At 26.9% G+C, this 13,669-nt stretch overlaps 2 protein-coding genes across 5 annotated transcripts; one reads left to right on the top strand and one right to left on the bottom strand.

Annotated features, from left to right (window-relative positions):
• Positions 1–1,135: 1,135 nt before the first annotated feature.
• LOC107164724 (uncharacterized) lies at positions 1,136–7,139 on the bottom strand. 4 transcript variants are annotated; one of them, XM_015512651.2, is made up of 12 exons: positions 6,927–7,139; positions 5,930–6,038; positions 5,722–5,812; positions 5,539–5,639; positions 4,971–5,037; positions 4,037–4,367; positions 3,680–3,961; positions 2,906–3,140; positions 2,767–2,828; positions 2,557–2,653; positions 1,664–1,763; positions 1,136–1,584 (listed from the first exon to the last, which is right to left on the bottom strand). In XM_015512651.2, the coding sequence occupies exons 2-12, from the start codon at positions 6,020–6,022 to the stop codon at positions 1,391–1,393; spliced, it is 1,653 nt and encodes a 550-aa protein (XP_015368137.1). In that variant the 5' UTR covers positions 6,023–6,038; positions 6,927–7,139; the 3' UTR covers positions 1,136–1,390. The 4 variants fall into 4 exon arrangements, with proteins under 4 accessions (XP_015368137.1, XP_015368134.1, XP_015368133.1 ...); XM_015512648.2 differs by having other exon boundaries at positions 6,639–7,139; XM_015512647.2 differs by having other exon boundaries at positions 6,713–7,138.
• A 603-nt stretch (positions 7,140–7,742) lies between these two features.
• On the top strand, positions 7,743–13,335 carry LOC107164732 (protein disulfide-isomerase A3). The gene is made up of 9 exons (XM_015512665.2): positions 7,743–8,059; positions 8,148–8,235; positions 10,015–10,135; positions 10,199–10,427; positions 10,859–10,975; positions 11,070–11,363; positions 11,815–12,046; positions 12,728–12,862; positions 12,933–13,335. Exons 1-9 carry the CDS (start codon positions 7,914–7,916, stop codon positions 13,041–13,043), a joined length of 1,473 nt encoding a protein of 490 aa, XP_015368151.1. The 5' UTR covers positions 7,743–7,913; the 3' UTR covers positions 13,044–13,335.
• Positions 13,336–13,669: the final 334 nt, after the last annotated feature.

A 13,669-nucleotide genomic window follows, 5' to 3' on the forward strand; every position in this document is an offset into this window, starting at 1 on the left:
GTTAAAAGATGGTTATTTCAGTCTAAAATATAAATTTAAAATCAGCTCGTTGAAAACATTTTGTTAAGTATACCATATATTAATTAATCCGTAATCGGTATACAGAACAAATTATGGTTGACCACAGACAAATTATATCGAATAATTGATAATTTGATTAAATGTTTCAAGTATGTTAGATAATAAAAATAACTAAAAAGTGATAACCTTAATTTTTTGGAAAAAAAAATAAGAATTTCAGTCATTAGAGCACAGAATGTATAATAAAATAAGAAATATACAAACAGTATATTTTATTTATATATATACAACATAATATATAGGATATACGAGCCGTGGTTAACATAGTGTATTACAAGAAATATAACTAATAGAAAAAATTAATTAGAAATAATATGACAAAATAAATGTTTTTATCATAAAATTATAAATACTAAAATTCATTATTAAAATAAATGTTATAGATACTAATTGGCACTCAGCAGTTTAACAGAAAATTAGGTTATTTAGAATTAAAAAACAAAAACTGAAAATTTTAAAAAACATTCAAACTTAGATAAAAATGTATTAGGAAAGTTTTGAGTATTTATAGCTTGATCCAGTTTGAAAATAATCTGAATTATATACCCAATCTGAAGAGCAGTTTTTAATATAGGTAGAATTAAACAAAACAAGGTACACTAATGTCGATTTGCCAATGAAATGAAACCAACATACATCGATATAGTGCTGTAATATTTGTTCATTTTTCCTCAAATGAAATTTGCTAGAAAACTAGACGCTAATACATAATATATACATATTCTTATGATATAGGTATCAGAATTGTATAATAAATTAATTAGTTTAATTAAAAAATAAACACCAACATGAATGTTACAGGTATCATAATAATAAGGATTGTTATTTTAAAATTATTGATTGTCAACTGCGATTATTAGCGCCAGCATGGATGGATAAGTTCCTATCTAATATATATAGTATGATTCATGATAAAATTTTTGTTAGTTTTAATAGTATTACTTTGAAAAAATATTATTTAAAACTGCTACCACAAAAAAATAATTATAAATATCCACCATTCTGATTATGATGGTCCTTTAAGCTTAAATATATGTATTGAAATTCCTAAGAATTATTAAAAATTAATTTATATTTTTACATTTAAAATCATTAAAAATAATGTATTTAAGTTAAAATTGAGTATAGTTAGACAATTAAAGTATTCAAATTTTATCTATATTAATATTGTATACATTATTAAAAAAAACCAATAAGTGTTAACTAATACATTTTAATACAAGTAATAATAATTACAAAAACAAAAAAATTAATATTTAAAAAAAAAAATCTTCCAAAAATCTTATCTTACTCAATTAATACAAGTAAATTAATATTTGCGAATATATTCACTATAACGAGGAGGTGTATTCCAAACAGCACTCGATGTACGTTGTTTATCACGAATATTCCAGCCTTTGAACATTTCTTTAAGACTCATACTTTTTGGACAGTTAAAAAATAAGTCCCTTTCTTTAGAATCGACATGATATTGAAGTTCAAGTACAGCTTTTCTATTTTCTCCTAAAGATAATTTTTTAATTCATAATAATTAGTTTATTATGCTATACTAGTTATATATTTTAGTATATAATATACATACGTTTTGCCCAGTTTGGAACAGGTTTTTTGGGTCCAGATTCATCTTCAGAAGAATCACGAGCAGAAACGTCATTTAACCCATAATCATTTTTGTTATCAATCTTTAATAGACAATTAAGAAAATTACAAGATAAAACAATAAAAATTTAGCTTAAATTAATGTAGGTATTAATTAGAATAACTCAACAATACCATATGTGTATCAACTCAACCAAACCACCATTTTCATTTTAAAGTTAAACAGATTTAAAAAAAAAAAAAAAACAAAAAATCTGGACAAGTAGAATACAATTATGATGCACTGTCAAAATATCCAACATCAACTGGATACGAAGATTCCAATCTAAAGTTCTACATACAATTTTGAAAGCACTATTCTATGTTTCAAACAACATTCTTCACACTGATCTTAAAATACTGTATGTTTCTGAATTAACCAAAAATAACTACAAAAGTATTAAGTTGCTCAGATCACTATAAATATCCTTAATCTCCATTCTATCATCTGTCCAAGGCAATCCAATTTAAAGACTTAAAAGATAGGGTTGTTGTGATCTACTATCTTAATTAATTTTTATCATATTGTTTTACCTCCACAGTTTGTCTAAGCTGTCATTTTATTGTATATTTATTCCATTAATTTTTCTGAGTATTCTATTTTGTAATAGATTGAAAAAAAATACAAAAAAATACATAACATATTTATAATGCAATAATGTAAGAACATTACTCCTAATATGATAAACTAATCTATAAAATTAAATATTATGAGTAATACGTAATAATGTGTGGAAAGATAATGTTAAGTAAGGAAATGGATTATTAATTTTTTTTTATTCTAATTCTGAGAAACCAAAAAAGAATGTATTTAATTTTAAAAAGAAACCAGCTTACTTTTGATTTTGGTAATGTTGCTGATTTTGTGGCTGATGAAGTAGTTATATTTGAAGTTAATGCTTTAGGACGAATTACTGATTTACTTTTTTCTGGTCTGTTAATAATTTAATATGTAAATTAATTAGCCAACAATTGTATACTTGATTAGCATTTAAAATTAAACCAAATGCAATTATCAATTTTTAAAAAATATAAATGTTTTCTTACTTTGTTTCATTTTTCTTTTTTAATTCATTTTCTTTCAAAATGCGATTCATTTCAAGTTTTTGCTGTAATAATCATATTAAGTTTTTTTCAGTAAAATTACAAATACAAAGTAAAAATGTATCATAAAATAATTTATTACTATTTTTAAATGTTTTGCTTCTTCAGCTAGTTTACGCTTAGCATTAATCTCAGCTAATCGAAGTTCAGCAAGCTTTTGTTTCTTTAATGCTTCTTCTTTCATCATTGTTTCTTTTTCTTTTTGTTTTTCTTCTTTTTTCTTCTTCTCTTCAGCAGCTTTTTTAATTCTTTCTTCAGCGCGTTTCATTTGTTCTTCTCTTTGTTTAGCAGCTCTTAAATGTTGATCATCAAATTTTCTTTGGACAATTGAACAAAAATAATTAGTAGTTGAATATGCGTTAGAATGTAATAATATAAGCATTAATAATCAACTTCAAAACTAAATGCTAACCATCTTCTACAATCAGAAATTGTAACAACATCACCTACATAATAAAAAGGTCTATACCAAAATAACAAATTATTAAAAATTTTAGATCAAATTAATTATAATGGAATGTTTCAAGTTTCAACAATTAAAGAATATAGTGTTTTCGTACTCATTTATATTGTATCCGTCTTACTAAAGCATGATATAATATACTAGAATGTACACCAAAAGTTCTAATTGTATATGGTTGGCTGAGAGAGATTAGACATATTATCAAACTTTTATGTAAGAACATAATCAATGTTCTCTCGTTAGTTGAGTTAAAAAGAATTTAAAACAAGTAAAATCTATACATGAAAAAATCAAGATGTTTAAAAATGTTATCCACAGTATCAATAATACATTTTTAAGCAATTTATAATCAAGACAAACAAACTATCAATCAAAATTAATAATACTGAATACCTTTGATCAGCTTTGGATTTAAGATATAATTCTTTTCTTTTTTCAGCTTCATTTTCTCTGATTTGATGAGGAGTTTGTGTTTGAAGATCTTCTAATAATTTTCCTGGCGTTGATATTTGTTTTTCTAATGGCACATATAATACATTAGTTTTTTTTGCGTCAATATTATTTTCTTCTTGAAGTTTTCTTTTCATTGTTCTGGTCATAAGCGATTTTTCCTCTACATTAACATCGATATCTTCTAATTTTTCACGCTTTTTATTCTTAATTTGAGACTCAAAACTGCAAATTATGTGAATATAAAAAATAAGGAAGATAATAACTTATGTTTTTGAATATTAAAAAAAAATTGTATACCTTTTTTTCTTAGAGTTAATTTTGACTAATGTTTCAGATTGTTTAGAATTAAAATTTTCAGTACTAATTGGAGATTCTTCAGGTAAATCAACAATTATTCCTAATTTTTTTGTTGGATTTCTTGCAGACAATCTTTTAGTCAAATCATAAGTTTTATTGGCATTAGCTTCCTTTATGTGGGTTCTAATATCAGGAGAAAACATCCCAGGAGATACAGGTTCTTCAAAGTTTCTCATAACCTTTTTATCGACTACGAAAGTTGAATTTGCTGTTGGACAAGCAATAGAAGCTATATCCATAAAAGTAGATAAAGCTCTTGCTCGGCTGGCTCCTAAAATACAATCAAGATAATAATTAAAGTAGAAATCCAAAAATATTTTCAACTTATTAAAAAGTAATTATTATATTAAATATACATAATAGTATTGATTTTAAATTCTATGGTTGCAGTACACTCCTATCAATCAAATGCATTATATCTGAATGAAGTTCCTGTGAAATGGACAAATGAGAAGCTAGGGTATCAAATATATATGTTGGAAACCTTCCATCCTGATACGATAAGTTACATAATGACTAATAATACCAATCTTATAAATAGTTTATAAACTGATTTGTTTATGCAAATACTATTTCCTAAACAATTTTTAACCTTAAAACTCCTTGTATGCCAATGGCCATTAGATGCCAAGACTTATTTATTTAAATAATAATAATACAAATTCTATGGATTGCCAACTGTGGTACAAATTTTATTTTTACCACAGTTAGAAATAGTATTTATAATTAATGATATTAGGTATATATATTAAAGCATATTACTTTTAACTTAAAGCTTAACTAATTGATTTATTAAGAGTAAGTAGGATACAATTTAAAACAAGAATGCTAATATTTTTGATAAACAACAAAATATTTATAAATCAGTTATTACTTGTAGAAGGTCCAGAGCTGCTGATGGTTGAGGATTCTCTTATGCCTTTTATTTTATCTGATGCAATCTATAAGTGTTCAAATATATATTAACAACTTATTGATTATATCACACTGATACAAACTTTAAACATATGTATGGTAAAAGAAAAACATTAGTTGACTTAAATGAACTTTAAACAGTATTTATAATTAAAATTAATATAAATAATGATGGTATTCAATTATGTTCTATTACGAAATAAATATTATTTTTACTTCATCTAAGAGATACCTATGGTTAAGTGCAAAAAAACCATTACTTATACGTATGAACATAAAAAATGCATGCGAACAAATTACTAGGGGAGAATTAAGTATTGATGTATTTCTATCTAGCATAAGGATGGATGAAATGTGATTAGATTTGTATTTTTAAATTTGTGATTTGTATTTTTTTAAATTATATTATAATGTAACATTCACCGGTAAAACAAACAAATAACATAATACGTAAAACATAAATAGTGAATTTAGTGTTAAATAATTTGTTTTTTCCGGCATTCATTATTGTGATTAGTTATACATACGATAGAAGCTTGTCTTGTAGTTCTTCGAATTGGCGGAACAGCAGGTTGTTGAAAATTTGGTTCAGCAGCAAAGAGATCTCCAACCTGATCATTTTTTGTTCCTAAACAATTTAAATGAAAATTTCAATACTCAGAGTTAAATAATAATCAATATGTGTATACGGAATTAAGTCTACTACATACTTGATTGTCTTTTGGATACATTTTTTCCAGGCACATTCTGTGCTGATTGTAATAACTCATTATAAATAGCATCTAGTTTTGATGATTGTACCTGTAATAAACGTAAAAATTTTACTTAGGTAGATACTTAATAACAACAAGGATTAACTACATTAGATTTTAGGTCTCTATACAGATTTAATAAATATGATTAATTTATGTAACTAACCTGAAAACCATTATCCATTTCTGTAATACCATTTTCTGTCAATGACGAGAAAAACTTATAAATTTCAAATATATCTGTTGATTGACAATCCATTTTTCAATATTGAATACTGAAACATTTATGATACATCTTTAAATTAAAGCAACATACCTAGTACAATAGTAATATAAATTAAATATAAATCAAAGAAAAACAATTCATTCAATGAAGGTACGATAAATCAGTAAAATAAGTTGAAATGCAATTTTAGAGCCTGAAATAGATAGCTGTCTGCAGTAGAGTAGACAATAACACCCTACAAGTCAGAGTTGTTGTCCACAATATCATAGTGTTTATATTATGTGGTATCAAGCAAGTTTACAAAATACACACTAAATTACAGGGACTAGTAAAACTCATAAATTTGGTATTTAAAATAACAATACCTAGCACAAAATTTTATTTAGAAATTGGTTTAATTTAAAACAAAACTTTAATTTGTCCAGTGAAATCTAAACTGCTGCATCCAACAGTTGAATGCGATATTTTATACATTCAAATTTCCAACAATATTAATTTTGTAACAACTTACTATGGTCATAAAAAAGCTAGATTACGATAGAAACGTAGGCAAGATTGAAACAATTTAAAATAGACAGCGCATTAACAATTATTATTGCTCACACATTCATTATTGTATGAGTTATTGATGATGAAAAAATGACTCAACTCAACGTATATACGACGGTGAAAAACTTTATTATCATCAATCCCGAATAACGAGCAAGATAGTTAAATACGTACTATAGATGGGTAAGCGGCAAAGACAACGGTGAACGGATTACGGAAAAGTACAGTACACTAATTAATAATTCCTTAAGAGAATTGGTAATAAGACATACTAAGGCACATAACACAACACTTAACACTTTAAAGAGTATTAAACTATTAAAAAATAATTACATATTTAAACAAGAAATGTAATATGGTAGAGTTTTCCGTTAAAAATTAAACTCACTAACACTCCGGCGCAAACGCAATGCGCAGTAACGGTCTTGTTTACGGTCGTTGCATTAGGCTTGAGCAGCAGCAGCTTCTATCATGATTGCTTGATTGTGGAGATGTTTTAAGGATGGTGGGTGCCGGGTGGAAGTGACAATCATTGTGAAAGGAACTTCCAATGTTTTTACCGGTAGGTTAAGAGAGGGAACCATGCCGGGATCGTGTTGTTGTTGTTACCCTGCTACAACAAACACATTAATAATATTCTTGCGTACGTCTAAATATGAATGATAACGTTATCGATGATAGCAATTGTATTACCGCGTGAATTCAAACATGAAAATGTTTGTCTCTTCTTTTAAACTTTATTACATAATACAATTTTAAAATTTAATACTCTACATTTTTTAACATCTATGAATTATAATACGAAAGATTGATTTTTTATTTTCAAATTATAATTGTAACTTGTCCTACAAAAATAATATAAAAATATATAAGAATAATACACTATAGATTAGAATTCTCACACAATTTATTATTATTTGAACATGTAAGCAACATTATTTAAATAGATAATTGAATGTCGACTGATTTTGATTTATATTATTATATTCTTTCCGAAATCCGAAAGACAAAAATACCAATTTTTAATAAATTAAAGGTATGTGACGTCATGTCAGTTTCATTGTGGCCATATTCTGTGCCGGCCCGTACGTGTTCGACTAGTGTGACCAACCCCGACAATATATGGAGTAGACCAATTAGAAATCGCCAAGTACAATTCGGTAACACGAAACACGTAGTAAATTGGATACATCGAAAACACAATTGTGAATTACGATTACGAACAAGTGCATACGCGACCACTGCATAAATACCGGCGGATTTTTTTTCGTTGTTTAAAGCTCATTTCGTTAAAATCGGTTGCCGACCAATTGTTTTCCTCATTTTTCCTGTTGATTTTTTTTTCTATTTCGTTGTGTTTTCCATTCCACCAACCATGAAGTTGATGCACGGATTGATCGTGCTCTCCGGGTTCCTATTAAACTCCATACTCGCTGACTCTGTTGTCGATCTATCAGACTCTGATTTTGACTCGTCGGTAGCCGAGTATGACACATCTTTGGTAATGTTCTATGCCCCTTGGTACGTGTATATGCCCTAATATGATTACAGTACTCGGATGTTACATTTCAATTAATCTATAATTGATAACTATTTTTTGTGAATCTAGGTGTGGACACTGTAAAAAATTAAAACCCGAGTTCGAGAAGGCGGCAAAGAGTCTACTGAAAGAAGATCCACCTGTTATATTGGCTAAGGTAATTTTTCAATACAGTATTTTGTATCTGATTTACTGCTGATGATTTGAAAATCCTATCTGAATACTAGAATTTGTTTGATATCCTTGTCATTAATATAGAAGTATTACTAAATTGTATTAATAATAGTACAGTCGAGTCTCGATAACTCGAATTTCTTTTTTGTCCCTAGGAAATTCCTATACACTCAATGCAATATTTGTCGCGATAAGTCAAATATAAAAATAGTTGAGCATGGATAACTCGAAGTCATTTGCATTTTTAGAATAACTGGTTTACAATCACAATTGTACAAATGAAATTATCGTATGTACAACTGTTGTGCTGTAAAATAATCGGCAGTTGCTGTATATCTTTGCTGTGTAGCGTGTACAATTTGTAGTTATGTCTCTTAAATGTAAATTTGTTACATTAACAATTGCTGAAAAAATGAACATTATAAGTGAGGTGACAAAAAGTGGTAAACAAAAAAATGAAATTGCCAAGCAATTTAATATTCCACCCAGTACACTTTCAATTATTCCGAAAAATAAAGACGATATTTTACAAAAATACGAAACTAATAAAGGGTCCATGAAAAGAATGAAGATTTGTGAGTATTCCGATATAGAGGTTAGTTTACTCAATTGGTTTATTCAATGTAGAGATTTAAACATTCCAATAAATGGACCAATTTTAAAGGAGAAGGCCGAATTTTTTGCTTTTAGTTTTTTAATTTTAATTATAGTTTATAAATATACATATAATACTTTTAATAAAAAAAAATAAAAATAAAAAATAATGTCTAAATCAAATTTTTTTGTATTTTTAAAAAAATAAAAAAATAAAAATACAGAAGTCGAATTTATTTTTATGTCCCTTGACATTCGAGTTATCGAGACTCGACTGTATATATATTATGAATGTTTATAAAGCAACAGATACTTTACGCTATCAATTTAAAGCGAAGTTATTGCCTTCATTTATACTAAATTAATTATTGTTTTGTAAACCACATAGTAAAGATTTAAACTTTGTTAGTCAAATGGACTCATTATTCTGAATCTATGAATATAAGTCTGGTGTTATAAAAGTCCGGTTTATATATATATATTGATTTATAATTATATGTTTATGTACACAATATTATACTTTTATATGATATATAGGATAGAAGAGGTTAAGTAAGAAGTGTAAAAAAAGATATAGGGTATGATAAAATATTTAATTTTTAAATTTGACAAATCATATTTCAACTCTTTAGGCGTATAAAATGCAATTGGACATAATTGGCATTTCATTTGTCATTATATTGACAAAAAATTATGTCATATTTTTATTTTTATTGTGCCTTTAATATTGATTCTAATAATAAAAAAATATATATATGATAAATAAACCGGACTTTTTATCAGAATCTCGCATATGCCAGTAGTTGGAACAGTAGTTTTTAATCATTCTTCAAAGTAATTCTCTCAACTTACTTCATTTTATATTTTGGTAAACATGCATTGTTTGAAAATATTTTACAATATATTTTATAAGTTTTATTTGGGTATCTCATTCATCAGAATCTTTTATCGAAACTAGAATTTTCGTAGTCTTAAAACACTAAGATTTTTATTTAACAGTATATTTATAAAAAGTGAATTGTTTTTATCTAGCTTAAATCGTTTTGCTTGTAAGTACATTCTGATTATATATAGTATATTTAAATTTCATAAAAATAATTCACCAATTTCTGGTATATTATCGTTAAATAATTGTGTTTGTACTATATTTTACTTAAATTATTTAAAGGTGGATTGTACTGAAGCTGGTAAAGAAGTATGTAATAAATTTGGTGTTTCTGGATATCCAACTTTAAAAATTTTCCGAAACGGTGAAGTTTCTAAAGAATACAATGGACCCCGTGATTCTGGTATTTAATAATTAAATTGTATATTGATTTAAAAAATATAATATTTATTCATTTTGTGGTTAGCCGGTATTGTCAAGTACATGAAATCACAAGTTGGGCCAAGTTCAAAAGACTTATCTTCAGAAGACATTATTAAGAACTTCTTATCTAAAGATGAAGTGGTGGTTGTTGGATTCTTTGAAACAGAAACTGATCTCAAGGGCAAATTCATTCAACTTGCAAACAAATTACGAGAAAAAGTAAACTTTGGTCATACCACTTCACAGTCAGTGATTGAGAAATATAATTACAAGTAAGTGATAAATATTACTTAGAAATTCAGTCAAGTATCTAGTTTATCATAACTAAAAAAAATATGGTTTATATCTATGTACATTATATATATAATAAATGAATAAATAATGTATTAAGCAAATTAGTTTGCATTCAAAGAGTAACATAGCAGGACTAGAGAGGAAGAAGTGTCCATTTAGGTGAATATTTTCCTATGATGGAAAATAGGTTTCTGCTTCAATTTATTTGCTTGTATCTTTATATTAGAAGAATAATTATTTTCGATATGAGAATTAGGATAGTTCCAACACCCTTTAAAAATAATTGTATTATTGTAGGTAATCATAAGCTTTTTAGGGCTTATAATTGTATATTAGTTAGATTTCATGTAATAAATTAATACTTTCATTTAAATGTTGGTTTGATTCTATTTTTCTTTTTTCTATTTAGGAATAATGTTGTGCTCTATAGACCTAAGCATTTAAGTAACAAATTTGAACCCGATTTTGTTGTTTATGATGGTGAAGAATCAACATCTGCTCTTGATTCTTGGATTACATCAAATTAGTAAGTATTACAACTTTTTAGTTTATAAATAATAATATCCAAACACTTTTTTCAATGAGATCGAAGTTGTAAATTATTCTTTAAATGCATCTAGTCATGGTTTGGTTGGTCACCGCCAAAAGGAAAACATGGAAGGTTTCAAACCTCCTTATGTTGGAGTTTATTATGCTGTTGATTATGTTAAGAACCCAAAAGGAACAAACTACTGGCGTAATAGAGTATTGAAAGTTGCCAAGTCTGTGAAAGATGTTACATTAGCTATTAACAACAAAGATGATTTCCAACATGAAATTAATGAGTATGGATTGGAATTTGTATCTAATGATAAGCCAATAGTTTTGGCACGTTCTCTGGACAACAAGAAGTACATAATGAAGGATGAGTTCTCGTAAGTTTATTTGTGCTTTGTTTTTTTTTATCATTATTTATTTTGTAAACTGAAATATATACTATAAAGTATAAATACATTTGAAAAGTGTATTCTAACTTTCTAAGTTTAATAATGGTAATAATCATAGTTAAACTAGTATAGAACAACCGTTTATTGACAGAAATCTGTTAATTTCAACTTTTTATAACAAATTGTTAAATATTTTCTATCTAAGATTAGTAAGATTATCTTAATCTTTTAAAATACTTGAATTTGCCTGTTTAAATATTGTATTTTAGATAAAACATATTCCAAATGCAATTATATTCTTATCACATTTGTTGTTCAATGGATTTTCTGATAGTGTTCTTTCGGTTCCTCTTGTGTCATTTTAATATATTATATAGAAAACAATATTATAATATTATATAAAATAAAAATAATACCTAATGTTTGAACTTGTTTGTAGAGTTGAAAATTTAGAAAAGTTTGTTAAAGACTTCCAAAATGGTAACTTAGAGCCATACATTAAATCTGAGCCAATTCCTGAAGATAACACTTCACCAGTAAAAGTAGCTGTTGCCAATAACTTTGATGATTTAGTTATCAACAACGGAGTTGACACATTAGTAGAATTCTATGCCCCATGGTGTGGCCATTGTAAAAGTTTAGCTCCAGTCTATGAACAAGTTGCCGAAAAGGTATTTATGCATTTATAATATTTACAAAATATATGTGTTCTTCATGTTTCCTTTCGAAGAATTCAACTCTAATCAATATGATACCTAGTAATTTGGTAATTCGAGTTAAGTACTTAAATACTCTGTAACATTTAAAAATAACTTGGGGTGACAAGCTTCTGCACTCTATGTTTTATATGAAGATAGCTGTACTCGCATGCACTTCACTTTATTATTTCAACAATAATCAAGTTTCCATTTTACTAAGGTTACCGAGTTAAGGTTGCCACACACTGTGGCGGTGGCGGTTTCGGCAAAATGAAGCGAGACATAGTTTTACCGCCACCGCTGTAGTGTGTGGCGACCTTAAAGCTTCTTTTTAACAATTTTTGCCCGCTGTCGATTTTTGATTCAGAAGCTGATGACTGAAACTTTTTTATTAAAGTTTGTAGTTTGAACGAACTGTGCAAAAGTTGATCCCTACTCAAAGTCATCTTGTGTAAGAAGGAGTATATAATATTATGGTTACATCACCATTTATTAATGCTAGTTGATATTTAATGTGATATTATTTGCACAACCCCCCATTGCCATACACTTTTTTATTAGATAGTAGCTTACAATGTTTCACTGATCTTGAAAAATTAATAATTATATAACTGTGTGAATCATTGTTGGTTAATTGTTTAAAATTAATTTTAGTTAAAAGATGAAGCTGTGTCTTTGGTAAAAATGGACGCAACTGCTAATGATGTTCCTTCCACTTTTGATGTTCGTGGATTCCCAACCTTATATTGGTTGCCCAAGGATAGCAAAAATAAGCCTATTCGTTATGAGGTATTTAAATATTGATCTATCTTAATTATACAACAACATTTGATTAATATGTATTATTTATTAATATTAGGGAGGCCGAGAAGTAAACGATTTTATCAAGTACATAGCATCTAAGGCTACAGTTGAACTCAATGGATTTGATAGGTCTGGAAATCTTAAAGATGGCAAAGATGAACTGTAAACTGCATACTATCAGTTCTAAATTAAACCACAAGGCTGATTTAATTTTATTGAAATTGGACTACTCTTTAATAGGAGTACAGAGGAGAAATAATTTTTGAATCAATCCAAATTCAATACTACTACAAACCTACTTATAATTATTCTTGAAATAGATTATGCAATTATACATTTTATAGAAAATTTATGCTCCATTTTCCTAATCATATCTGTTAAAGTAAAATTTATTGTATTTGAACATGATTATTCTGTAACTAAAATTATAATTTTAATAAATATGTTGTGATTTTCTATTTTGGTTATAATAGTTGATTTTTATTTTTAATTTTGTAATGATAATTTTTATAAATTTGCTAGCAATATTTCCAAACTTTTTATATAAGACCTAATAAAGTTAAAGTGACAGGCAGGAAGCATTTTTAGACTAATTATTGATACTTGCAGAAGAATTGCTTAAATCTGAAACGAAACTGGATCCACCTTCAATTTTTTTTTATGGGGGAGAGGGGCATTATCCATGATTCAACCATATAACTAGTTATTAATACATTTGAAAGTAATTGAACTAATCCACTCTAACAAATTTAGTGGTACTTCAACTATGTTAAATATAATTATAACTCTTAA

The sequence above is a fragment of the Diuraphis noxia genome, unplaced genomic scaffold (genome assembly GCF_037042655.1).
Source record: "Diuraphis noxia isolate RWA-SAM2 unplaced genomic scaffold, SU_Dnox_SAM2 contig0005, whole genome shotgun sequence".
Taxonomy (NCBI): domain Eukaryota; kingdom Metazoa; phylum Arthropoda; class Insecta; order Hemiptera; family Aphididae; genus Diuraphis; species Diuraphis noxia.